Source organism: Petromyzon marinus, assembly GCF_048934315.1.
Source record: "Petromyzon marinus isolate PM22_M1 ecotype Great Lakes invasive population chromosome 84 unlocalized genomic scaffold, UKy_Petmar_22M1.pri1.0 chr84_unloc.3, whole genome shotgun sequence".
Lineage (NCBI taxonomy): Eukaryota > Metazoa > Chordata > Hyperoartia > Petromyzontiformes > Petromyzontidae > Petromyzon > Petromyzon marinus.
This window is the reverse complement of record NW_027422640.1, coordinates 1,952,144-1,979,735: the sequence shown is the minus strand read 5'-3', so window position 1 is coordinate 1,979,735 and position 27,592 is coordinate 1,952,144. Positions and strand designations below refer to the sequence as shown.

The window sequence follows — 27,592 nt, the reverse complement described above, 5'->3', positions numbered from 1 at the left end:
AAACTACATCAAAACTGACAAGCAGGTCGTCTGGGGACAGGGAAATACCCTTCATTGTCGATACCAGGTGAGTAGAATTTTGTACCGCAGAGGTGGTTTTTCCAGTGAAAGGACGCAGGATTTCAGACAAAAAACGAGCCAGTTTGTAGGTGGGGGAGTTGATAGTAGAGACGATGGGACGAAGGGGTGTATTTACTTTATGTATTTTTAGTAAGCCGTATAATCTTGGTGGCCTGGAAGCAGAAGGTTTCAACGAAAACTGTTTAGATTGATCAATTAATGTGGTTGAATCAAATTATTTTGTTGGTTTGTGTGACGAGACTGTTGGTGGGATCTCTTTTTATTTTTGTATAACTACCATCGTCGAGTAATTTAATTTTCTTGTTGTATTCTCTTTTATCCATGATGACAGTAGCATTGCCCTTGTCAGCTTAGAGGACTACAATATCATCCCTTTTTTTAATGTATATAATTCAAAACGCTCATCTTTGCTGAGGTTGCTAGCTGGCATCTTAGCGTTTTTGAGGGTTGCAGCGATTTCAGATCTTGCTACGTCTGCAGCGATGTGACCCAGGCCCCTGAGAGCAACGTCTACTTGGGCAATTATATCATGGATTCTGGCTTAGCAATCATTGGAAAGATTTGATAAACCATTTCAGGTCTTAATTGATTGTTCACGCCTACAGTGGCTTTCAGACAGCATACATTAATTTTTCATCTCCCCCCTCCTCTTTTCAGAACATAGATGGACTACTCCTTCTAAATAAACTGCCAAATCGCTGCGCGTGGTGCTGACGATTTTTATAAATAAATACACCGTTTAAAAATAAATAAATTTATGCAAACCGACACACCTGATGACCTGGTGCTATGGTCGAAACGTCGTGAGAATTCTTATTGTTTTATATATATTTTATTTTATTGTTTCCCTTCAACGTGACTTTACCGAAAGAGCTAAGAATATGAATTACTGCAGTCATGAAAGCTTTAAATAAAAAAATGCATAAAATTACTCATTGTTTTTTTTGGTAAAGTCACGTATGTAGAAAGACCATGAAATTATATTAAAATAAATCAATCACGACGTTTAGACCGCAACACAAGCGAAAATGTAACACTCTTCTGAAATTCGTGGTCCGCCAGGTAAGTGTCTAACTGTGTTGTTGGCCTGACTGGTTGTGCTTCACGTAATTTTTTCTTAGGTTTGTTGAATTCTCGTCTCTCATCTTGTTGTATTTGCCTCCATGATTTGTTTTTTACACCTGATGTTGCGGTCGAAACGTCGTGTTGATTTATTTTAATATAATTTTACGGTATTTCTACATACGTAACTTTACCAAAAAAACCAATGAGTAATTTTATGCAGTCACGAAAGCTTTAATTTCTTTATTAATCTGAAACATTCTGCGTATAAGTGTACGACACTCGGTCTGGCGGACTCCGTGCAACTGCATTGTCAGAGTGTGTCGCCAACCGATGGCGTATAGTTCAACAGCCTGACTCTCTAATCATTCTTGAAATTAAAATTTGTTGAATGTCACCCCGGGCTGAAAATCCTGGCTCTGCCCCTGGTGGCCTTCCTTACTTTTCCCTTGCGCTCGGTCGGATGCGCCGTTCTTGCCGTGGGCTGGGGTATTTACGTACTTGTTCCAATCTTGCACGCTCTTATGGGGATAGTTGGCAGCCGGGACGGCTGGATGCTATGGGGGGGGGGGGGGGGGGTGTTAATGTAGTGGCATGGTTTATCGTGATCGCCACTATTCGTAGCCAGCAGTACTAGCCCTGTGTCAATAGGGGGCGGAAGGGAGGCTGTGCCAGCTAGGTTAACGATGTCAGACCGTTGGCCCTAGGCAATCCTTGGGGAGCATCGTGACCAAGGGTGCGGACCCCAGGCCCCAGGGAGGGGGCTGGGGGGATGATGTCACTCTCCAGAGCCCTGGAGACGATTCTAGACGGAAGGTGTGGCTAGGGGTGGAGTGAGCCGGGACTGTGCGTATAAGCCGGGTCCCTGAACGGTCCTGGCAGTTGTCATCCGCCCGAAGACTGAAGAGCCTCCTGAAGACTTGAAGAGAAGAGCCCATTGGGCATAGCCTGAACCCCTGGCTAGGGTCGGGCGGGGGTAGGGGGGAGTCGCAGCGCTTGCAGAGTGGCTCCACGGTTGTGGCACCACAAAGGACGCTACTGGTCATTTAGAGACAGTCGCCCTCCAGCAACAATGGAGGGCAGAGGAGCAATGCTCACCACAATGGGCGGAGCGCCGGGCGGCTAAAACAGAACAAGTTGGCACAGTAGGGGGCACAGGTGGTGCCCCCTATTGCGCCAGTCATCTCAGTCAGTCAACCCATGGCACCTCAGTCTGTCCCATAGCGTCCTGTCAGCGAGCCTTCGAACCTTCACGTGGCTTCAAGGTGCATCTAGCCTGGCACAAGCGTCGTGGTGACGTCACTGTCACTTAGTGGTGAATAATAGTTGTGTGAGTGTCTGCCTGTGTCTGTCTTATACCTGTCAACCCATACATTTTACCCCGTCTATAGGTGATACAGGGTAATAGAGTTTTCAGGTCCGTGCGGCGTACAGCCGTTTTAATACAGGAATTTTTTTTCCGTCTATTTGTTTTTCTTCCTTGTGATAGGACGTTATAGGATGAACATTGAGATTTATAAGGGCACGGGGTGACCAATAAGGTCTGAATTGGTTTGTAATAAGGTAGGCACTGATAAGGGGTTGATAGGTATGCTGTCTGTGTGTTTCTGAGCGTCTGTGTGAGTGACTGAGTGTGTGTCTGTCTGTGTGTCTGCCTGTTTTTGCGTGTGTCTGCCTGTGAGTGACTGTGCGTAAGTGTCTGTGTGTGTAAGTGTGTGTGACTGTATGAGTGAGTGTCTGTGTTGATGTGTGTGTCTGTGTTTAAGTGTTTTGTGAGTTACTGTGTGTATGTGACTGTGCAAGTGTCTGTGTGTACTGTAGCGTGGTGTACTGTAGCGTGGGGTGTACTGTGGCGATGGTGTACTGTAGCGTGTGTAATATAGTGTGCGTGTGACCTGTAGAGTATGGTGTACTGTAGTTTGTGGTGCATTGTGGCTTGTGCAACATAGTGTGTAGTGCACTGCAGTGTGTGCAGCGCGGCGCAGGTACTGTGCGTGTCGTAGAGGCTGTGTGTAAGTGGGGCAGGCTGTGTGTGTGTGTGTGTGGGCCATGGTGATTGTGAGTGGGGGATGTTTATGTAGCTCTATCAATAAGCGCGTGCTGAGGCCTGGAGGACGGCCGTTCTTGATGTCTTCTGGTCAAACTCCATCTGGCAGATCCAGGAAAACATTAATATTGGCCACGCGGAATGTTCAGACTCTCGTTGCGGTGGAGAGGTTGCCACTCCTCTGTCGGGAGGTGGACCGCTACTGCCTGGACTTTTGTAGAATACAGGAGGTCCGGTGGACCGGTTCTGGCTCCAGTCATCGTGAGGGGTGGACAGTTCTCCACTCGGGGCAGGAAACTACCAAACAACAGCGATTGGCACTTCTTTTCAACAAAATAATTAATGCGGTGTGGGAGCATGGTGGTGAGGTGTGGAAAGCTGTAAGTCCCAGGGTACTGTGGGTTTGCCTCCCCATTTACAAGAGGCGAGGAATGGTGGTGGTTGTTTATGCCCCCACCGAAGATTAACATCAGTGGAAAGATGCAGACAAGGCCGATGAGTCAGATGCCTTCTATAACCTCCTGTCCCAGGTGCTAGCTAAAGTGGTCCCTCGGGATAGAGTCATCCTGTTAGTTAAATTTAATGCCCGAGTGGGTCGTGATGCAGACACCTGGTTTGGAATGATCGGAAGGCATGGGCCAGATCAGCTCAATAATAACAGAAGGAGGCTGCTAGACTTCTGTGCAGCCTATGGGCTTGTAACTACGAACAGGTTCTGTCATCGGCGCATCCAAACAACATCATGGATGCACGCCAGGTCCAAGCAAGAACATCTGCTGGACTATATAATTACAGACCAGTGGAAGCGGGCCCATGTCCTTGACAACAAGACCTACCGTGGAGGTGATCTGCCCACTGACCATCGACTTGTCATCTGTAAGATGTGCCAGCCATTCTTCCACTCTGGTGGTGGGTGTCCTTTTAGGACCCCATTCAAACCCACAGTGGCCTGGTCTTAGCTAGCTGAGGGTAGTTGCGAGCAAGAATTTCAACATCGCTTGCAGCTGGGGTAAACATCGTGCCCCCCTCCTTCTGATGCTGAGGGGAATTGGGTGAGGTTCAGGGCTGTCGCTCATGCAGCTGCAATGCCTGCATTGGGTATGTGCTCCAGACCTCCCCAGAGACCCTGGCTGAAGGAGAAGGTTTTGAGAGAAAATGATAGGGCCCCTCCCGTCGTCTACAAAATCCAACATCGGAGAATGAGGCTTATTGCAGCCTTAGCTAAGAGGTTCGGAGAGTCATGAGGCGCTGCAAGGATGGGTGGTGGTCGCTGGTTGCTGAAGAGATTAAGTTGGCCTCAGTAGCCCGCGATCACAAATCATTTAACTTAATCAAAAAAGTGACTTGTAGTGCCACACCTATCATGATCCAGAAGGGAAAGAACGGTGGTCTGATCTCTAACTCCCAGGGACAGGTTTGGAGATTTGCTTAGCATTTCTGTGAGGTCTTGGGAGAGGGGAATTCCCTCAGCCCAGACATCATGGGGAAAGGTGGGGATGACCCTGCAAGGGCTGCCGTGCCTCAAATATTGGCAGAAGTAGCCACCCCTTCTGAATGGATGGCTGAGGTGCCATCTGTGGAGGAAGCGTGAGGAGCAATATAAAGTCTGAAACCACGAAAAGAGCCTGACAGAGATGATCTCCCAAGCCAAATGCTGAGGAAAATGTAGCGTTTGCGTGAAGACTGCCCTATATGTCATGATGACAGTCTGGACCACTGGACAGGTTCTGCAGAATTGGAAGGATGCCCTGGTTGTCTCCTATAAGAAGGGGGATCACACAGACTGTAACAGCTACAGGGACATATCCTTCCTCAGTGTGCCGGGAAATGTCCTGGCAAGGATTATTCAACATTGCTTTGCCAGGCATGCTGAAGAGAGGCTTGCGGAGCCCCAATGCGGTTTTATGCCAGGGCGGTCCTGCACAGATGCCATATTTTCTGTTTGTCTGCTCCAGCAGAGGTGTGTGGAATACCAACAGGACCTAATTCTCTGCTTTATTGACCTGGTCAAGCCCTATGCTACCATTAATAGGCCTGGGCTCTAGGTTGTTCTTCGTGCTTTCAGAGTCTCTGATTTTCTGCTCACAATCATTAAGGACCTTCATGATGGGTAAATCTATGTGGCCGGGAGTCGGAGCCATGCCAAGTTCACCTTGGGGTGCGACAGGTATGTCCTATGGCTCCCACGTTATTTTACATATTTTTCGACCACGTAGTTCATGGAACCTTTTATCGCTGTACCGGAGGAATCGCCATCTGGTAGAGATGTAATGGGAAGCTAATCGATGCCCGGGTGTGGTCAAGGGATGGCTCCCTAGTGGTGAACCATGTTATGTATGCTGATGATCTTGTGATTGCTACTCACTCAAAGGAGGAGTTGGAGGTGCTCCTGCTTAACCTGGAGCATGCTACTAAGAGGTAAGGCCTTACTATCAGCCCCATCAAAACTAAGCACCTGCCAGGGTATTTTGTGCCATCAAACACTCTACCCCCTAAATTCCTCATTGGTGATGGGGAAGTTATGGAGATTGTGGAGAGTTTTCCATACCTGGGTAGTGCGCTCATGACCAGCTCCGGTTTAACAGCAGAGGTCTCACTCCAAATCAGTCGAGTGGCATCTTTTCATCAGCTGTGTAACGCTGTGTGGAAGCTACTTGGTCTGTCGCTCCACACAAACCTTTGGGTTTTCTCAGCCACGATCATGCCCTCCCTTCTCTATGCTTGCGAAACGTGAACCCCCCCCCCACCCCCCCTCATGGGACATCTTCGCTCGTTAGAAACATTTAGGCTGGCCTGTCTACGATCCATCCTGGGGTTTAACAAGCTGGATTGTGTGAGAAGCTCAGAAAACCTAAAAGATCTAGACAAAGTCCCATCCGTGAGCTTCCACAGCAGGCAAGGCTACGTTGGCTGGGTCATGTAGCCCCCATTCTCAAGTCGCCGCATGCCTAAAGAGCTTTTGTTCAGCCAGATAGAAGGGGCTAAACGGACGTGGTACGGGCCTGGAGAAGAGATGGAGTGATGTACAAGAGGATGCGGAGGTGAGAGGACTTGTTGATGACTGGTACCAGCTGTGTCAATATCGGCCTCTGTGGAGGAGGTTCGTGAAGCATGATATTGAGCAGTGGCATGCAGTCGCCCCCCAGCAACAACGGAGGGCAGATGAACAACGCTCAAAACAACGAGTGGAGTACTGTGGGGGCCGGCGTCCACCCCACTGCCCTCGCCGGGCAGGTGGAGCACGACGTCCGCCTCCTCCACTCCCTCCTCCACTCCCTCCTCCACCGCGTCGATCGGCCCCCGCCGACCGAGTGATCGGCCCCCCCGCGTTAGGGCCCCCTCTGAGGGACATCGCTAAATGGCTGTCTCACAGCCGCACTGAGTTATTCCACAACAACAACAACCGCCATTCGCCACTAAGTGGCGGTGATGTCACCACGACGCTTGTGCCAGGCCATGTGCACCTTGAGGCCACATGAAGTGTCGAACGCCCACGGGCAGGAGGTCACGGGGCAGACCCAGGTGCCACGGGTCGACTGAGATGACTGGCTGGTGCACCACCTGTGCCCCCTACTTGGCCAACCTGCTCTGCTTTGGCCACCAGGCGCTCCGCTCATTGTTGTGAGCATCGCTCCTCCACCCTCCGTTGTTGTTGGAGGGCGACTGCCACACACACCCGTACACCAACATTAATACTACGGCGGCGGCGAGCACGCGCACGCCCCTGCCGGCGATCAGACTATATTTTGCGCCCGCACTAAGCCTGACGCTAAACGGCTGCTTGAACGCGCGCTAACGTCTGTGGGTGGTTATATGCTAATCCGCTCCCAGACAAAGACTTGCGTTAAACGGCCGCGTGAATATGCAATCCGGCGGGTGGTTATCCAATACCTCGCACCCGCGCTAAGTCGCGCCCTAAAGTGGCTGCACGAATACGCACACTCAAATCACAAGCACTACACTGACGCTGCAGCCCTGCGCTCGCTCTCCCGTGCACATCATCACTTGTGGTGCCACCGCGGCGGAGCAGCTCCATCGGGGGCTGTATTCACCACCGTGACACCGCCACCGGGGAGTGACGACGCCGACGCGGCGCGGCCCTTGCCCCCCCCCCCCCCCACATGTATACACACACCCCACGTAGGGCCGGGAGGGAAGGTCACCTGGCCGACGGGTTTTTATCCAGAAGCCCCTAATGGGATCAAGCTTCATGGTTTCCTGCGGCCGGGAAATTGGGCGATCTACCCCAGAGGCTGACACGCACCGCGGCACCGTGACCTGACATTAAAGTTGCGTGGTCACAGCGGAGGCCGTTGCGCCACCGCGAGCGAAACCGCACACACACGGCACGGGGCGTGGGAACCGCGAGATGCCTGTTGTTATAGATGGAATTAGGATCTGAATGCCTGTTGTTATAGATGGAATTAGGAACTGAATGCCCTTGACTATAGGTGAGCTCCCGAGTCCAAATAACAACAGGATAGGAGCATTCAGGCCTCTGCATAGACAGGGCGACGTGGGGCGGAAGCATCTGGATGTCTTTTGTTCTAGAAAAGGTCACGGATCAGCATGTGAAAAAGGACGAAAATAACTCAGCCTCTGAATGGACAGGGCGGTACGGAACGTGGGAACCGCGGTACGCCTTTGTCATAAGTAATATTACAGATCTAAATATGAAGGAGCACGGGTGGGCAGGCGCCAGAGCAACGGGATGCCTTTAGGGTGTATAAAATACGGAGGCTTAGCGTAGCAAGAGACAGTCTTCTTCTTCAAAATCATCGCGGTCCACGGAGCAGGAGGGTCAGCCATTCGAGAGACGTCCGTGCGACGAGCCCAGCGCAGCTAGACTCGACCCTCTACGGAGACGACTCATAGTATCGCCTTTCTACAGCGTTCAGCACAACAGAGTGGAAGCAATCGTAAGTAGAGGAGAGGTAAGTTTGGGCTATTGAATCGAGGGTAGAAAGCGGAGCGATAGGCAGGATAAGCTAAATCTGGGATCCTCGAGGGATAGGCTAGGATGGCCTGCTGACTCGCACAGACACACGTAGTTAGCAGGATACTCGCGGGGAATAAAACCGTTAATAGAGGATAAAGCTGTGTCGTGGTCGCTGTGAGTGTGAGGAGGGAGACGGAGTGTTTGGTGTTCACGTACCGGTACGAGTGTGTACAGTACTGTTTTGCGCTCGTACGCATACGCGGCTGTTTGCGGCGAATACGAGGCTAAAGAGTGCTTGGTGGTCGCGTGCACGCACGGTTGTTTACATCGAGGCGGAGCGCTTAGCGTGCGTGTGCCTGGGCGGCTGTTTACGGGTGTGCTGTTCAGCGTGCGCGTGCCTAAGCGACTGTTTTCGGTGGTGTTTAGCGCTCGTGTGCCTGTGCGACGGTGTTGTGGTCGCGTGCCTTCGCGATTGCTAATCGCGAAGTAGCGAGCTAAAGCGCCGAGTGCGCGCGTATTTGCGCGATTGTTCGAATGGGCTCTTTAACTCAGAACTGGACGACCGTCCCCAATCAGCGGCGCGCGCACGGCAAACGTCCCGCCCGCCCATCCCTCAACCCCCTCGCGTGCGATTGGTGTACGGGGCTGGGCAGGGGGTAGAGGCGTGTTTGTTATTACCAGAGCACGTGGAGCGGGGGTGGGAGGGAGACACGCGCCGTGCCTGTTTGTTTACGGGCGGGAGGGAGTTTTTACGGGCGAGCGCGCTCATCGTGGTACGCTGCCCCGCAGAGTATCGCGGGCATAAAGCGACGCGCCCTACCCATCGGTTAAAACATTTAGACGCGGTCAGCAGCACAGGAGGGCGGGGTAGTGGAGGTCGCTAGCCCGAACCCCACAGAGCAGCCGGGGGGTAGTGGGATAAATGTGGCGGGGGAGTCGGGAGCCAACGGCCCCGACAATTCGGTGATGGTGGGGGACATTCGCCCCCATACACTCACCCTAATGTGGCACACCGCGGCACGACTGCATCCACGCCTGCAGCGATCTCCTCTCAGCACGCACGCACACTCTACAGCTCTATGCTCGCTCTCTCGCGCGCACCGTCTCCCCACGCAGTCGCACCACACGAAAATCGCAGACACCGCACAACCTGGGTGGAATATTTCGCGAGAAGAGCCTAGCCTATCTCTGCCTACGTACGTCCTACCACGTACCTCGAAGCTGTACCTACGGCATCCCATGAACGCTGTGAGAGTCGGAGGGAGAAGGACGAGAGACAACTTTGACTATCACTGCCTCGTAGCAGCACTCGCTGGTATCACAGATGCTGCGAGTGGTTCGAGGAGGCAGGACGGCAAGGAGTGGGTCTTGACGGCCCAGAGGCTGAAGACAAGAGAGCTAAAATCTTCATCGGCTACTCTCTTTATTCCCTGAACTTCAAAGCCTGGGGTACCGCGCAGCCAATCGTGCGCTTACCTGTGGTTACCGCCCCCCTGTTACCGCGTCCTTCTGTAGTGCCTTGGATTCACTCGGACGACAATCGCCTTTCTTCCACCATCACTTTTATTTCCATCATTCCGCACACACACACACACTATATAATTTCTCCTCTCCGCGCTCCGCCAACTCGAACACTCGAATTCCCCTCAGCACCGTCTGCTCATACTCCTTGTCTCCCCACACAGTCTCTTCTTCACTCCCCGCACACACAGTGGTTCTATCTCTATCTCCTCACACACAGTGACTCGTCTATCTCTTCACACGCAGTGACTTGGCTATCTCTTCACACAGAGTGACCTGTCTATCTCCTCACACACAGTGACTTGTCTATCTCTTCACACAGTGACTCGTCTATCTCTGCACACACAGTGACTTATCTATCTCTTCACACACAGTGACTTATCTATCGCTAACTCTCCCTGTACCTACCTATACCGTAACTTCCACTCTGCTAACGCTAACTCTCGCTATCGCTATTTATTGTCCTCTGGGTTCGGCTCTCAATCTAATTCTCACTGACACTTGCCGGCTCCCCTCTTCGCATCTCTCTCTACCCACTGATGTCTCCACTTCTCGCCAACCACTATAACCCCCCGCCGTCCAAATCACCTAGTGTTTTATCCCCTCTCCAATCAGCCTTAATTAATTGCCACGTGCCTCGCTGGCATTTTCCCGCCAGCTCCGCACCTGTCCAAAGGCCCAGACTTCGTGACGCCGCCACTTAACGCTAACAGCCTCTCGACCAATCACAGCCCTTGTGCCTTGACTCCCTTAATTACTTTGGCTTGCTTACGCCACCCATGACTTCGCCACCTGCCCGACCTTATATGACCCACACTGTATGTACTGTATATGGCCAATTTACCCATGTATATCTTCTACTCCACTACATCACCCCCCCCGGTGATGAAAGAACCTAGCCGTCCCCGGCTACGCTGTACCCGACTTGGAGTAGTCGAGTGAAGCGGAGGGAACGATGACAACATATATACAGAACGCACTCGCAACACATAACCATTTTGTACAACCACCCGACACGCACCACACAACGACACTCACACAACACCTTTATACAGAATCCCCAAACCCCCCAAAGTCAACGTAGTGTACTTCTCCTGGAACGGGTTCCCGCTACCAGCCCATCTCCCCTGCACGGGACACCCTGCGGTAAGGGAGGGCCTCACTTGTCTCGCCAACGAGGGGCGCTCCTGGGCTCCACCCTGCGCTCACCCCTGTCCCAGCGACACTCTGCTGGCGGGGCTGTCCGTCGTTCTCGGTCGGGACGGACATTGGTCCAGATCTGTGGCCGTTCAGTCGGCGTCCGGTCAGCAACCCTGCCCAAAAGGGGCGATCCTGCAGGCACATGGGGGGGCAGATCTCAGGGACATGCGCACTTGTGACCTCTCCACAGGTTCGTCGGACACATCCAATACAGGCCGCTCTCGGATGGGGGATGACGCGTCATATGGTAACACAAATTTCTTCAGGCGCGACGGGTGAACAAACCATGTCCGACGACCGAATTTTATTCGCACGCTCTGATCCCGTAAAACCTCCACAATATCAACGGGCCCCTGCCAGGGGCAGTGAAACTTTGGGGATGTTCCCACCGGCACCACGGCTCTTGTGGCTGCTGGCTGCCGTACAATCTTTCGTTAGCAGCTTGTCGTCGTGCAGTATTTTTCAATGCAGCCTCCCGGGCTTCCCTCAGACGGTCTAAAGCCACCTGCATTGGAGCAGGCACCGTCGTAGATTTCTCTCGCTTCCAAATTCCCAATTTAACAATAGCCGGCGCTTCTGGTTCCCGTCCATACATTAGAAAAAATGACAAGTACCCCGTTGAGGCATGCGGGGCCAATCTATACGCGGCCAGCGTCGCTGCAACATGCAGGTCCCAATCATCTTGAGCGGTGTTTACTTGGTGACAAAGCATGGACGTCAGCGTCCTCTGCAGCCGCTCGACCATCCCGTCAGTCTGCAGGTGGTATGGGGACGTCCGGATCTTTTTGGTTCCCAGCGAGTCACACACGTCTTTAATCAATTTCGATGAAAAATTTCTGCCTTGGTCAGTAAGCAATTGTTCCGGGGCCCCTTTATCTAAAACATACCCTTTCAAGAAAGCCTCAGCGATCGACGTCGCTGACTGGTCTACTAGCGGCCATGCCATCGGCCAACGAGGTTAAGTATTCCACCCCGACGAGCAAATATTTGTGCCCTCGGGGGGTGATGGGGAATGGACCCAAAATATCTAGTGCTACAATTTCGTTCACTCTCGAAACTTGAATCTATTGCAATGGGACACGATATGGCCGTGCCGGCGCTTTCCTCCGTGCACATTCCTGGCACGCTTTTACATGCTGTTTTCACATCGTTAAACATTCCCGGTCGGTAAAATTCATTCCCCACTGTCAACACGGTCTTCTTCTCCCCCAAATGCATCAATTTCTCATGTATCTCGTTAATGAGTTTCCCCCGCAACACCCTCGGGACAACAATACAAAATTTTTGTGCTTCCACATCCCAGCGAACAAGTAACCCCTCTGTCAACATCAAATATGGGCGATCTTCCGATCCCCTTGAATGAGAGGCACGCAGCCTCATCCTGGTCAGTGAGGAATCCGCCACCTGCAGTTGCTTCCACTGTTTCAATGACAACCCCAACAATCCAATTTCTGCTCCAGGGATTATCCCTGGCACTCCCGAACCCGCTACAGCGACCGTTTGCGGAACCTCCTGCAGCGGCGGGCCGCAACGCAACGAGCCCTCTGCGCACCGACACGTCTCAGCCGGTCGCGGCAACCTCGACAAAGCATCCGTGTTTACATGGCGCGTTCCTTTCCTATGTTGGATCGTGAAAGAGTACTCCTGGAGGGTCTCAAGCCAGCGAGCCATTTGCCCCGACGGCTGATCCACACGCAGCGAGTACTGTAGTGCCGCGTGATCAGTGTGGATCAAAAATTCCCTGCCGTACAGATACGGTCGGTACTGCCGAACAAAATGGACAATCGCCAACAATTCTCTAGGCATCACACAGTATTTTTGCTCTGCCGGCGATAACACCCGGATGCCATATGCCACCACTCTCTCGACGCCCTCAACCATCTGTGACAAAACTGTGCCTATGCCCGTATCACTGGCATCCGTGTCAAGTATAAATCGTTTCGTAAAATCCGGGTATCCCAACGGCGGTGCGTCCGCCAGTGCGGCCCGCAACGCTTAGAACGATTTTTGTTCTGCAATCCCCCATTGAAACTTCACACCTTTCCCGGTCAGCGAATGCAATGGTCGAGCAATCGTGGCAAAATCATTAACGAACCGCCGATAATACGACGCAAAGCCCACAAAGCTACGCACTTCCCCTGCTGTTCTGGGCACTGGCCATGTTCGCACACAACTCGTCTTTTCCGGATCAGTGGCCACTCCTGATGCGCTAACAACGTGCCCCAAATACTTCACCGATGTTCTTAACAATCGGCACTTCTGTGGTTTAAATTTCAATCCGGCGCGCCGCACTCTGCCAAAAACGACGCGCAGTCGTTGCAAATGTTCATCGAAATTCCTACTGAAAACAATCACATCATCTAGATATATCAAGCATGACTCCCACTGCAGGCCCGACAACACGAGGTCCATTAATCGCTGGAAGGTCGCCGGCGTGGAGTGGAGTCCCATCGGCAGCACGTTAAATTGATACAATCCTTGTGGTGTCCGAAATGCCATTTTAGGTCTTGACTCCTCATCCAGGGGCAATTGCCAAAAGCCCGACAACAGATCGAGGGTCGAAAATATTCTGGCGCCGGACAGGGCGTCCAGTGAGTCATCAATTCGTGGAAGCGGGTATGCTTCCGCCACCGAAACTTTATTCAATTTCCGATAGTCAACACAAAATCACGTTTTTTAACGAGAACAATAGGGGCTCCCCACGGGCTGGACGATGGGGCAATAATATCTTGCTCTAGCATTTCATCAACAGATCGCCGAATACATTCTTTCTCAAGAGGACCTACACAATGCGAATTTAACCTGATCGGGGGTGCGTTTCCTGTGTCAATACGATGCCGCAACAACGTCGTTCGACCCACATCGTATTTCCCTGAACTGAACACATCTTTAAATTCCACTAGCAACGCATGCAAACTCGACCGTTGCACAGGCGATAACTCTGGGTTTTGTTTGTAAAGATCCCTTAACCATTCCGGATTGTCTTCCTCTCTTGATAACATTTCATCCTGTCCCGTAGCAAAACATGTTTTCGTTTCTGGACCCGGCGCACCCGTCGCGTGCGCCAACATAGTGCCCTCTTGAATAACAACCTCTTCGTGCCCCGCGTTTACAATTTGAATGAAAGGATCGCAATATGTTGGTATTATGGTCAAAGCCCCTACCACGGTGGGCATTCTCGATACAGCATTTGAGGGTGTTAACAGCACTCCCTCCTGCAGCTCATCCCAAGGCAATTCCATCTTTAACCGTAGCGGTACCAATATTTGCGATGCAAGTGGGACGCGCACGGTGCGGCTCACCACGGCCTGCACCACAGCGTTCGCCACCGCAAATTTCGAAGGCGTTCCCAAAATTTCATACATCTCCCCGACGGTAATTCCAAGCAACCTTTTTGCACTGAAATCTTAATCGGCATCTTTCGCAAAAAAATCCAAGGCCATTGAAACCAAAACACTTCCCGTCACAATCACCTCCCCAATTTGAATTGTCGCAACCACACAGCCCATAATTCCCAAACTACCCCTGTTTGCCGCTACGCATGGCCCTTCCACCGGCCCCAACGATCCAGGCAACGTCGGCAGCGACCGAAAAGTTTGCAACGAAATGAGAGTGGCCGATGCCCCGGTATCTACAATAACCCGTACCATAACACCTTGAATGCATGCCATCACATCCGACGATCCCGGCGCGGCCCCCAACACACTATGTACCAATGCGCCCCACGTATCCCGGCCATGCGTACTATCCGAACCCGATGAATACGGGTGAGATGACGCGGATGAGTGATGTGGATAGGGCGGTCCTGTATTGAATGCATCTCGATTCACCCGGGATCCTTGGTCTTGGGGGAACCGCCCGCTGTAGTTGTTCGGCGCCCTTGGAGGACCACCTCTCCATCTCCAGCAGTCGCGGGCGAGATGACCCCTCCGCCCGCACTCGTAGCATGTCCGATGCACGCCGTCTCCATATACCCCGGGACGACGCCGTCATTCTCCGGTCGACACCCCGGCCGCCGCTGCCATCGGCGGCGTCTCGTCCACCACCACCGCCACCATGCTCCCGGCCCCGGCAGGGGTCGTCAACGATGGCTGTGCCACCGCCGCTGCTGGTTCGTCTCGTATGTCAAGGTTGACTTGTATGTCCCTGGCGATCAGCAGCGACGACACGTCGTCGTCATCATCCTTGTCCGGGAGCGACAAGACGACTTTCAGCTCCTTCGCCAGCTGTAGCATCTTCTCCTGCAGCAGGGAGTCCCAGCCCTCCTCGTCCATCGCCGGGTACGCAACCTGGGCGAGGGCCAGCAAGGCACTGCGGAATGCCAGGGGGGACTCTGTGGCCTCCCGTTTCCTCTGTTGAAATCGACGTTTGGCGACCGACCGCGGCTCGTAGACTTTCCTCATTGCCGCAATAGCACCGTCCAATGTTTTTCTGACAGCGGCAGGGAGTCCGTTAAAAGTCGCCAATGAGTCATCATCCAATGCCGTCGGCAGTGCTCGTAACGCGGCACTCTCCATCCAATTCAGGGACTCGTAAGCTGCACGGAATCTTCGTATGAACGCCGTCCAATCTCCCACTTTGGCCTCAAATCGTTGTACGTGTAGCCGTCGTGGCGGTCCCGCCGACTGGTCGTCTTCATCGTCAGAGTCCTCCACCCACTTCGGCTGAGCGGCAACCTCCGGCGGTAGACCCGGTACGGGTTGTTGAATGCGGTTCTCCGTAAAAAAGTTCCGGAACTCCTCCGACAACTTCTCCATCCTGGCCTTCCACTAGGTCATGAGGACTCGCCAATCCTCCGGCGATCCCGGGCCTTCAGCACCACCCGAACCGCTGTCCCGGTCAGGAGTACTGCCGGCCATCTGGCCGGACTGTACATCGTCGTTGTTGCTGTCGCCGCCCGAGTCCACTGGCACATTTGTTTTCTTTGCCGATTTTTTTGACATCGTGGCGTGTTCCGTACTTTTCTGACACCAAATGTAGTGCCTTGGATTCACTCGGACGACAATCGCCTTTCTTCCACCGTCACTTTTATTTCCATCATTCCGCACACACTATAATTTCTCCTCTCCGCGCTCCCCAACTCGAACACTCGAATTCCCCTCAGCACCATCCGCTCATACTCCTTGTCTCCCACACAGTCTCTTCTTCACTCCCCGCACACACAGTGGTTCTATCTCTGTCTCCTCACACACAGTGACTCGTCTATCTCTTCACACGCAGTGACTTGGCTATCTCTTCACACACAGTGACTCGTCTATCTCTTCACACGCAGTGACTTATCTATCGCTAACTCTCCCTGTACCTACCTATACCGTAACTTCCACTCTGCTAACGCTAACTCTCGCTATCGCTATTTATTGTCCTCTGGGTTCGGCTCTCAATCTAATTCTCACTAACACTTGCCGGCTCCCCTCTTCGCATCTCTCTCTACCCGCTGCTATCTCCACTTCTCGCCAACCACTACAACCCCCTGCCGTCCAAATCACCTAGCGTTTTATCCCCTCTCCAATCAGCCTTAATTAATTGCCACATGCCTCGCTGGCATTTTCCCACCAGCTCTGCACCTGTCCAACGGCCCAGACTTCGTGACGCCGCCACTTAACGCTAACAGCCTCTCGACCAATCACAGCCCTTGTGCCTTGACTCCCTTAATTACTTTGGCTTGCTTATGCCACCCGTGACTTCACCACCTGCCCGACCTTATATGACCCACACTGTATGTACTGTATATAGCCAATTTACCCATGTATATCTTCTACTCCACTACACTTCTAGTGCCGCAGCGGCGGCCACCCATTGTCCCTCGTTGCCCATTGTTTGTAAGGGCGCCCGGCTTACGCTTTTCTGCCTTAATATTCTGCCCTCCGTCCTCCCCCAATGTTATGAGTAACTCCTTGCGGTTGGCCCAGTGAACCTTTTCTTTCTGCGCCCACACAATTTTAAGCCAATTTTAGGGGCATCGCAATGTAACCTGTCCTGCGAGGGTCGGCCAATCTTCTGGCACCTGGAAACGGTGGGACTTTCCCTCTTGGCACCCTTCGGATTAAAACCCGATGTGCCAGGCAATCCCCTGCCAGCACACTACGTGGGTGCATGTTCTGCGTGTGTGTGTGTAATCAGGGTGGGGGGTAGTGGACAATCACGGCGCTTGCGGAGTTGCCCCGCAGTCGTGGCACCACAGTACACATTAGGGGGCACAGGAGGTGCATCGGCTAGTTATCTCAGTCAACCCATGGCACCTGGTTCTGTCCCGTGACCTCCTGCCAGTGGGCGTTCGACACTTCACGTGGCCCTAAAGTGCACTAAGTCTGGCACAAGCGCCATGGTGACGTCACTGCCACTTAGTGGCGAAGGTCGGTTGTTGTACGTATGAGTGAGTGTCTGGGTTTCTTTGTGAGTGTCTGTATGAGTGTCTGTGTGAGTGTGTGTATGAGAGGGTCACGTGGCCACGTGAATCCGGGTGTTGAAGATTCCGTGGAGAGAGAGGGTGGGAGAGAGAGAGAGGAGGGAGAGAGAGGAGGGGAGAGAGAGGTGAGTAACGTGTGGTTAGGAAATGTGTGTGTAGCTCTGTGTGTGTACCCCAGTGTGTGAGTGTGTACCCCAGTGTGAGTGTATACCCCAGTGTGTAAGTGTGTACCCCTGTGTGTGTAACCCCAGTGTGTGAGTATGTACCCCTGTGTGTGAGTGTGTACCCCAGTGTGTGAGTGTATACCCCAGTGTGTGAGTGTGTACCCCTGAGTGTGTGAGTGTGCACCCCTGAGTGTGTGTGTACCCCTGTGTGTGTACCCCTGTGTGTGTGAGTGTGTACCCCGTGTGTGTGTGTATATACCCCAGTGTGTAAGTGTGTACCCCTGTGTGTGTAACCCCAGTGTGTGAGTGTGTACCCCTGAGTGTGTGTGTACCCCTGTGTGTGTACCCCTGAGTGTGTGTGTGTACCCCTGAGTGTGTGTGTACCCCTGAGTGTGTGTGCGTGTACCCCTGTGTGTGTGTACCCCTGTGTGTGTGTACCCCTGTGTGTGTGTGTGGGTAGCGGTAGTGTAGCGGTTAGCGCGCTGCGCTATGAACCTGGCGACCCGGGTTCGAATCCCGCTCATGGCCAACACCAGTAAAGATTATCTGAAACGGTCCTGGGCCTCCCCTAGGTCGACTCAGCCTGAAATTATTACTTGGTGTGGTGTGTAAACATTGCCACCGGGGCGACAAAGGCGGTCAGGCGTGGTGCTGGCCACCCACCCCCTCATGTACCGTTCTGGCCTTCGTAGGTGCTCGCTAACAGCACTTGCCCCTACAGTCTGTTAAAGCTATTTGGGGGATCTTTGTTTTTGTGTGTGTACCCTTGTGTGTGTGTGTACCCCTGTGTGTGTGTACCCCTGTGTGTGTGTGTACCCCTGTGTGTGTGTGTACCCCTGTATGAGTATGTACCCCTGTGTGTGAGTGTGCACCCGTGTGTGAGTTTGTACCCCTGTGTGGTGGTGCTGTGTGTGGTGGTCAGTGCATGCTAGTGGTGGTGGGGAGTACGTTTGAGATTGAGTGTGTGTGTGAAGGTAGGTGCTCATTTTCTGTTGTGGTCTATACAGGGTGATCTTTATCTGTTGGTGTATGTATCTAGATGCACCTTTCGTCTGTGTGTGCGTCTTTCTGTAGAGTATCTGTGTATTGTATTTGTGTCCATGTATTACTTGTCCTCGTGTCTGTGGGTTTGTGTATTTTTGTGCGTGTGTTCATGTCTGTTTATATTTATGTGCACATTGTTTAGTTTTAATATACTGAATAGAGTAGTGTGTGCGATGCAGCCTGTCGAACCCTTATCACCTTATTACAGACCAATTCAGACCTTATTGATCACCCCGTGCCCCTTATAAATTTCAACGTTCATCCTATACACTACACTATTAACAACACTATGCACTACACTATACACTACACTACTACATACCTCTTGACTTAAAGCTTTCATGAATGCAGGAATTCATATTCTTTGGGTCTTTCGGTAAAGTCACATAGATAGGTTCAAAGAAAATAACATAAAACTACGTTTTGATCGCAACACAAGCGTTCGTCATCAGGAAGAGGGGGTTAGCGTCCAAAGGCAAACTCTTTATAAAGGTTTTATATGGGCATAGCCCAAATGTCACCAGCCAATGTTAATGTAAATGGTGGGCAGCAACCGCGACGGTGGTGGGGTTTCCATCAATCAAAGGGCTGCCAAGTAAAAATTAGCATGTTAATACTCTTTGGTTCTTTCGGTAGAGTCACGTAGGTAGAAAAAAATTTTTAAAAAATCACGACGTTTCAATTGCAACACTAGCGGTCGTCCTCAGGCGAAAAAATCCAGCAGCAGAACTGCTGAACCAGGAAGAACACAGAGCGAGAGAGCTGCTACAACAAGTGGTTATGTATATTTGAGGGGGGTGCAGCCCAAGGGCAAGCAAGTGGGGCTCCGAGCTGGAACTGAGTCCCATCCCTGCACGCAAGCACATCAGTTGTGGGGGAGATTATGGAGAGAGAATTTGGGGGAGAGATTAGCATGTCAAAGTTAATGAGCTTCCTTCACCGCATAAGAACACCATCGCCGCACATGCGCTACAGCAGCAGTGTTAATGGGAGATTAGCACTATGTTAATGGGAGATTAGGGAGAGAGATTAGGGAGATTAGCAAGTTAATGTCATGTCTATTTTTAACCCAAGCTACGGGGCTGGCCACTGCGCTCTGAGAGGCAAGCATGTAAACGCAAGAGAACCACCGCAACAGTGGCCATGCCAGTGAGACACACAGCTCATAAAACAGCAAGAACCATCGATACATCGAGGCTAAGGGAGCAGAGGCGGCCATGTTAGTGAGACCAAAACCCGTTAATGCAAAGGCATCCAACAGGGCAATGCAACTCAGAGAGTCGGAGATAACAGCCAAATGGCAGAAAGGAAAGAAGCATCACAGAAAGTTATGACTTAACCTGGTTAGTAACGTCCTTCCAATGATTGCTCAGCGTATACCCATCTTCTCGGTTGAAATTGTCTCTGTGTTTATATATTTGGATGGCTTCATGGACAAATCTTTGATTGTAGCCCGAAAGTCTGCAGAGTACCTTGGTCTCGGGAAAAAAATATCGCGCGAGCCCAACGCGTTATAACAATGGTCAGCCATGGCAGGAGTATTGGTTCTGCCGTGTTTCAAATCTGCCTTTTATTCGCGAACACGGTCCGAGACATGTCGTTTCGTTTCCCCAATGTAACTGCTGCCGCAGACACAACTTAGTTTGTAGACACCAGGCTATTGCATGTCAGGAATGACATCCTTCACAGATGGGATCAAATCACGGATTTGGTTTACTGTATTGAATCGGACCTGGATCTTGTGTTTGTTTAAGATTTTTGATTATTTTTGGTAACACCTGCTATGTATGGCAAGGTGATGGTTTTTATTGGGTCCTCAGATGGTTGTCTCCCCATGGTTGCGGATACAGCTTTGCGGATTGTGCGGTCTGAGTATCCATTCATCTTGAGGGCTTGGTGTACGTGCTCCAGTTCACTGACTAGGTGGTGGTGGTCGGAGATGCAGTGAGCCCGATGGTGTAGTGTTTAGATGAGGGAGTTCTTTTGGGCCGGATGATGGTGGAAATCAGGCTTTAGATAGGAATCTGTGTGGGTGGCTTTCCTGTAGACAGAATGTCCCAACGAGCCATCAGGCCTCTTCTCGATCAAAACATCCAGGAATGGTAGCTTGCTATCATTTTCCACTTCCACGTTGAACTTTATAGACGGGTGTATGGAATTTATGTGGTTGAAAAATTGGTTCAGTGCTGGCTGGCCATTTGGCCAGATGACGAAAGTGCATCAACGTATCTCTTCCACAGGGAAGGACGTAGGGTGGATGTCAGGATAGCATCTGTTCAAATTTCTCCATGAAAACATTCGCTACCACTGGTGATAAGGGGAACCCATAGGGGTACCTTCATTTTGTTTGTAGAATGTACCATTCCAGGTGAAGTAAGTGTTGGTAAGGCAGTGCCTCACCAAAGTTGGTACATCAGGATTCAGTCCATGTTGGACCAAGTCTTCAATGATTGCTATGGTGTCAGGTACAGGTACCTTGGTGAACAGAGAGACTACATCGAAACTGACAAGCAAATCATCTGGAGACAGTGAAATGTCCCTGATTAGAGAAACCAAGTGAACTGAGTGAAGTACCACTGAGGTGGTCTTGCCTGTGAATATAAGCAGGGTCTCAGACAGAAATCGGGCCAGTTTGTAGGTAGGTGAGTTGATGGTGGATACGATAGGCGGAGTGAAGTACCTTCTTTATGGATTTTTGGAAGGCCATATAATCTTCGTGGTCTAGCAGCCGAAGGTTTTAGGGAGAGCTGCTTGGTAGGTTCGATTAGAGAAGTCGAATTAGTGATGATGTTGTTGGTTTTTGTGGCCAGGGGGTTGGTAGGATCTTTGTTGATTTTGATGTAACTGCCATCATTAAGAAGGTCCTGGATTTTGTTGTTCTATGTGTTTTTATCCATGTTGACAGTGGCATTGCCCTTGTCGGCTGAGAGGATGACAATGTCACCTCTTTTTTAAGTAAGATGTTAATGTAAGATTGTTGAGCCGTTTTTCGCCTCTCTGATTTTACATTAACAGAAATTTAACCTGTAAATGTAAAATCAGAGAGCCGAATCAGAGAGCTATTTTTTGGCTCTCTGATTTTATATTTTCTTTGAACCTATCTACGTGACTTTACCGAAATGCCCAAATAATATGAATACTGTACTACATACCTTATTACAGATCAATTCAGAACTTATTGGTCATCCCGTGCCCCTTATAAATCTCAACATTCATCCTATCAAGTCCCATCACAAGGGAGAAACGTAAAAATATATTTTTTTGGTTTCCCGTATTGAAACGGCTGCACACCGTATGGACCTGAAAACTCAGTTTCTATGTACAAGGATACGGAGCAAACCATATGGGTTGCCAGGTATGCAGCCTCGTGTGGATTACCGTCTACTGTTCACTAGCGTGGTGTACTGCATTGTGTATACTGTAGAGTGTGGTGTACTCTTGTCTGGCAAAAACAACCCCCTACATCCTCGTGGTGCCAGGCGGCAATGCTGTGGTGGGCAGTGCCATGGGGGGAGGGCCAATTTAATTTGGCCTTTCCCCTCATGGCGTTTGTAACCACCACAGCGGCCAAATGGGGGCTCTGCATGGCTGCGAGGGGCTGGTAACCCGTCCACCTTCAATTAATTACCACTAAACCACGACGGAAAAACATAATTAATAAGCTTGTGCCGGAGGCCCCAGGGGCACAGGCGTCTATGACGTCTTCTGGCCAAACCCCATTTGGCAGAGCCAGGAAACTGAATCCTTACCCTCGGGGCTCCTACAGAAACAACAAAAAACCACTACATGTGGTCACGTGGAATGTTCGAATGCTCACTGCGGAGGAGAGGCTGCTACTCCTCTGTCGGGAGCTGGTCCGGTACTGCCTGGAATCTCTGTGGTATTCAGGAGGTCCGGTGGATCGGCTCTGGCTCCTTCCACCATGAAGGGTGGACAGTCCTCTACTGGGGGCAGGATACTGCGGAAGTGTGGCGGTGAGGTGTGGGAAGCTGTAAGCCCCAGACAACTTTGGGCTCGCCTTCCCATCAACCAGAGACAAGGAGTGGTGGTCGTGGTTACTTATGCCCCCACCGAAGACGAACATCCGTAGAGGGATGCAGGCAAGGCCGATGAGTCAGATGCCTTCTATGACCTCCTGTCACAAGTGCTAGCTAAAGTGGCCCCTCGGGATAGAGTCATCTTGCTGGGTGACTTCAATGGCCGAGTTGGTCATGATGCTGGTACCTGGTTTGGAGTGATTGGAAGGCATGGGCCAGATAAGCTTAATAACAACGGCAGGAGGCTGTTCGTTTTTTGTGCAGCCTATGGGCTTGTAATTACAAACACGCTATTCCGGCAACGGTGCATCAACACAACATCATGGATGCTTGCCGGGTCCAAGCAAGAACATCTGCTGGACTACATAGTGACGGAACAACGGATGCAGGCCCATGTCCTTGACACCAGCACCTACCGTGGAGTTGATCTGCCACTGACCATCGACTTGTCATCTGTAAGATGCGCCTGCCGTTCCTACACTCCAGTGGTGGGTGTACACCCAGGACCCCATTCAAACCCTTAGTGGCATGGCCTCAGCTAGCTGATGAAAGTTGCAAGCGAGAATTTCATCATCGCTTGTGGCTGGGGTTGGCATCGTCCCTACTCGTCCTGATGTCGAGGGAAAATGGGCGATATTCCGGACTGTCGCTCATGCAGCTGCATTGACTGCATTAGGTACACAATCCAGACCGACATAGAGACCCTGGCTGATGGAGATGTTCCAGCTAGCTGAGAAAAAGGGAGAAGCCCACTCCCATCATCTTCAACATCCCACGTTATAGAATGAGGAGGCTTACTGCAGCCTTCACTCGGAAGCTTGTGCGGTGCTACAAGGATGGGTGGTGACCGCGAGTTGCTGAGCTGATGGAATCTGCATCAGCAGCCTGTAATCACAAATCACTCTTTAATTCCATTGAAACGGTAACTTGCAGCGCCACATCTATCACCATCATTAGGGGAAAGACTAGTGATCCAATCTCTAACCCCCAGGAGCAGGTTTGCAGATTTTCTGAGCCCATGAAAAATCATGGGGCAAAGTGGGAATGGGATGACCCTCCTTAGGCTGCGGTGCCTCAAATAGTCACCCCCCGTGAGTGGCTGGCTGAGGTGCCATCTGTTGAGGAAGTACAGAATACGATCCAGAGTCTGAGACCAGGAAAGGCGCCGGGCAGAGATGATATACCAAGCGAACTGCTGAGGGAGGGTGGCGTTTGTGTGCAGACTATCCTATATGACATCATAATAAGTCTGAACCACAGGACGGGTTCTGCAGGATTGGAAGGATTCCTGGTGGTCCCCCTATTTAAGAAGGGGAATCGCGCAGACTGTAACAATTACAGTGGCATCTTCCTCCTCAGTGTGTCGGGGAACGTTCTGGCAAGGATTATTCAACATCATTTTGCCAGGCAACGTGCTGAGGAGAGGCTTGTGGAGCCCCAATATGGTTTCAGACCGGAGTGATCCTGCACAGACGCAATATTCCCCGTCCTTCTGCCACAGCAGAGTTGTAGTGAATTTCAAGGGGACCTATTTATTTTCTTTATTCACCTCGTTAAGGCATATGAAACCATCAACAGGCCAGGGCTCTGGGATGTTGTTCATGCTTTTGGGATTCCCAACTCTCTGCTCAGAATCATTATCGACCATCTTGATGGTGGGCAGGCCCAGGTAAAGCTATGTGGCCGGGAGTCACACCATTCCCTGTTCACCTTGGGGTGCAACAGGGTTGTCCTCTGGCTCTCACATAAATTACCATCATAATCAACCACATAGTTCGAGAAGCATTCCATGGCTGTACCAGAGGAATCTCCATCTGGTACAGATACAAGGGAAGGCTGTATGACGTCTGAGTGCGGTTAAGGAATGGCTCCATATTGGTAAACCATGTTAAGCATACTGATGATCTGGGCATTGCTGCTCAATCTTAGGAGTTGTAGGCTTTGTTGCTGAACCTGGAGCATGCCACTAAGAAGTGAGACTTTAATACGAGCCCCACCAAACTGAGTCTGGGTGTTTTGTGTCATGACATATGCCACCACCTTAATTCCTCATGAGCGATGAGGCAGTTGTGTAGAGATTCGATTAGTTCCGATACCTGGGCATTGTGAGTATGACCAGCTTCTTTTTGGCAGCAGAGGTCTCACTGAATCAGTCGAGCAGCATTATATTTGCATTGGCTGCATAAGCTGCTACTGTGCGGAAGCTCCTGGTCTGTCACTCCATACAAAGCTTCGGGTCTTCTCGGGCCACAGTGATGCCCTAATTTTTCTATGCGTGTGAAACGTGGATCCCCCCAGAATGAAACTGGTTAGAAACATTCAGGCTGGCCTGCCTACGATCCATCCTTGCTTTAATCAGGCTGGATTTTGCGAGGAGCTCACAAATCCTCGAGAGATCTGGAACAGTCTCCATCATCATTGAGCGCCTCCAGTCAGGAAGGCTGCATTCGCTAGGTCATGTAATGCACATATCCAGCCACTGCATGCCCAAGCAGCTTTTTTGGCCTGATAGAGGAGGCTAAATGGGCATGGCACGGGCTAGAGAACAGATGGAATGATGTGGTACCGGAGGATGTGGAGCTGAGTGGACTATCCGATGACTGGTACCAGCAGTGTCAATATCGGCCGCTATGGAGGAGGTTCGTGAAGGACGCTACTGGTAAGTTGGAGGCAATCACCCTCCAGCAACAATGGTGGGCAGAGGAGCGGCACTCACAACAATGAGCGGAGCTCCTTGTGGATAAAACACAGCAAAAAGTCACATAGTAGGGGAGCACAGGTGGTGATTCTGCCAGTCATCTCAGTCGGTAAACCCATGGCACCTGCTGGGTCTGTCCCGTGACCTCCTGCCAACAGTGATCCCTCGACACTTAACGTGGCCTTCAATTGCAGCTGGCCTGCATGTGGCCTGGCACAGGCACTGTGGTAACGTCACCACTGCCTAGTGACGATCGGCGGCTGTTGTTGTTGGTGAGTATATGAGTGAGTGTATGAGTAAGAGTGTGTGTGTGAGTGTGAATTTGTGTTCGTGTGTGAGTGGGTGTGTTTGACCCCCCCCCCAATTCACCCCCTCCTTCCCTTCCCTCCCCCTGTCCCCTCCTCCCTCCGTCCCCCCTTCTATCCCCCCTCCCCTCCCTTCCTCCCTCCCTCCCACCCTCCCTCATTAGATGGCCTCAGCTGCTGACCCCAAGCAGCAAGCTCGAGGAGGAGGTGGTGGTGGAGGTGGTGGTGGAGGGGGTGCTGGTGAACTAATAGCTGTAGGCGATGCTGGAGGTGGAGCTGGAGGGGTGGAGCAGCCTTTCGACCTGATGTTCAAGCTGCTGATCATAGGCAACAGCGGGGTGGGGAAGACGTCGCTGCTGTTCCGCTATGCGGAGGACTCTTTCACGGCCGCCTTCGTCTCCACAGTGGGCATCGACTTTAAGGTGAAGACGCTGAGACGCAGCGGCAAGACCATCAAACTCCAGATCTGGGTGAGTATGTGGGTGGGACGGTGAGTGAGTGGATGGATGGGTGAGTCGGTGGGTGGGTGGGATGGTGGGTGAGTGGATGGGTGGGTGAGTGGGTTGGTAAGTGGGTGGGTGAGTGGGTGGGACGGTGGGTGAGTGGGTGGGTCTGTGGGACTGTGGGTGAGTGGGTGGGTGGATGGCTAGGTGGGTGGGTGAGTGAGTGAATGGGTGCTTGTGGGTGAGTTAGTGGTTGGGTGGGTTAGTAGGTGAGTCAAAGTTTTGATGGGTGAGTGAAAGGGTTGGTGAGTGGGTAGGTGAGTGAGTGGGTTGGAGGGTGAGAGGACGGGTGAGTGGGTAAGTGGGTGGGTGGGAGGGTGTGTGCGTGGGTGAGTGAGCGAATGGCTGGGTAGGCCAGTGGGTAATTGGTTAAGTGGGTGAGTGGTTGGCTGTATGAGTGAGTGAGAGAGTGGGTGCACCTAGCCTGGCACCGACTGTGCGCGTGTCAGGATACCGCGGGTCAAGAGCGTTACCGCACCATCACCACTGCCTACTACCGCGGCGCTATGGGGTTCCTGCTGGTGTACGACATCACCAGCCAGGAGTCCTTCACAGCCATCACCGATTGGTACCACCATCACGACTACCATTACCATCACTACCATCACTACTACCATCATCATCATAACTACAATCACGAACAGGAAAACCATCTCTACCACCATCACGACCACCATCACTCCCATCACCACTACCACCATCAACTACCATCACCACCAGCATCACCAGCATCACCACTACCATCACCACCACCACCATCATCATCACTACGATCACCACTACCATCATCACCACTACTATCATCACTACCATGACCACTACCATGACCACCATCACGACCACCACCACTACCATCACCACCACCACTACCATCACTACGATCACTAACATCACCACCACCATCACTGCCATTACCGTTACGACCACCACTACCATCAGCACACTTCCTCCGCCTTCACCAATACACCACCATCATCTTCGCCCCCTACTTGTAGACTAATGCACAGAGACAGCTGCCACTACCTTGCCTGGTACGCAGGAGGTTGTGGGTTCGATCCCGACACTCACGATGCCTGCTGCTGGATACTTGGAGTCTGCATCTCGCTCTCTCCCCGTGGAGATGTTAACTACCTCGCCTGGTATGCAGGAGGTCGTGGGTTCGATTCCGTGACCCTGATGATGGCTGCTGATTTTTCTCCAGACCCTTCGCTTTATCCTCCACATTTAGAATCAACGCCATGAGTTTAGAGTATTTGGCTGCCGTTGTGAATTTCCACACGGCGATGATATCAGTTATTTGGTTCATCTATCATTTATGATCGCCAGGCGTCTTCTGTTAAAAGAGATAGCTACATAGCTCAGTGGGGCCTTACCTAGTAAAATAAAAATAGTTTATCACAAATTACAGCTCAACTAAATGTGGCATATCATTGTGTAGAAATGTATAGCAGCAGCCCAATCCTGTAAACACATAGAGATACATAGAGATCCATATAGACCCATAGACATACATAGAGACCCTGAAAGACATAGAGACCAATAAACTAAACATTTTTTTTTATTTTACCAAGGCCCACTGAGCTGT

General features: G+C 51.5%; 1 protein-coding gene across 4 annotated transcripts in view; it reads left to right on the top strand.

The window, feature by feature from the left end:
- LOC116957724 (ras-related protein Rab-3D-like) overlaps window positions 1–27,592 on the top strand; it is a 49,935-nt gene that overhangs the window by 15,495 nt on the left and 6,848 nt on the right. For all 4 annotated transcript variants that reach the window (XM_032980046.2, XM_032980047.2, XM_032980048.2 and 1 more), the window contains exons 3-4: window positions 25,669–25,974; window positions 26,457–26,575. In XM_032980046.2, the coding sequence (XP_032835937.1) occupies window positions 25,669–25,974; window positions 26,457–26,575 (425 nt within the window). The remainder of the gene's footprint in view (window positions 1–25,668; window positions 25,975–26,456; window positions 26,576–27,592) is intronic.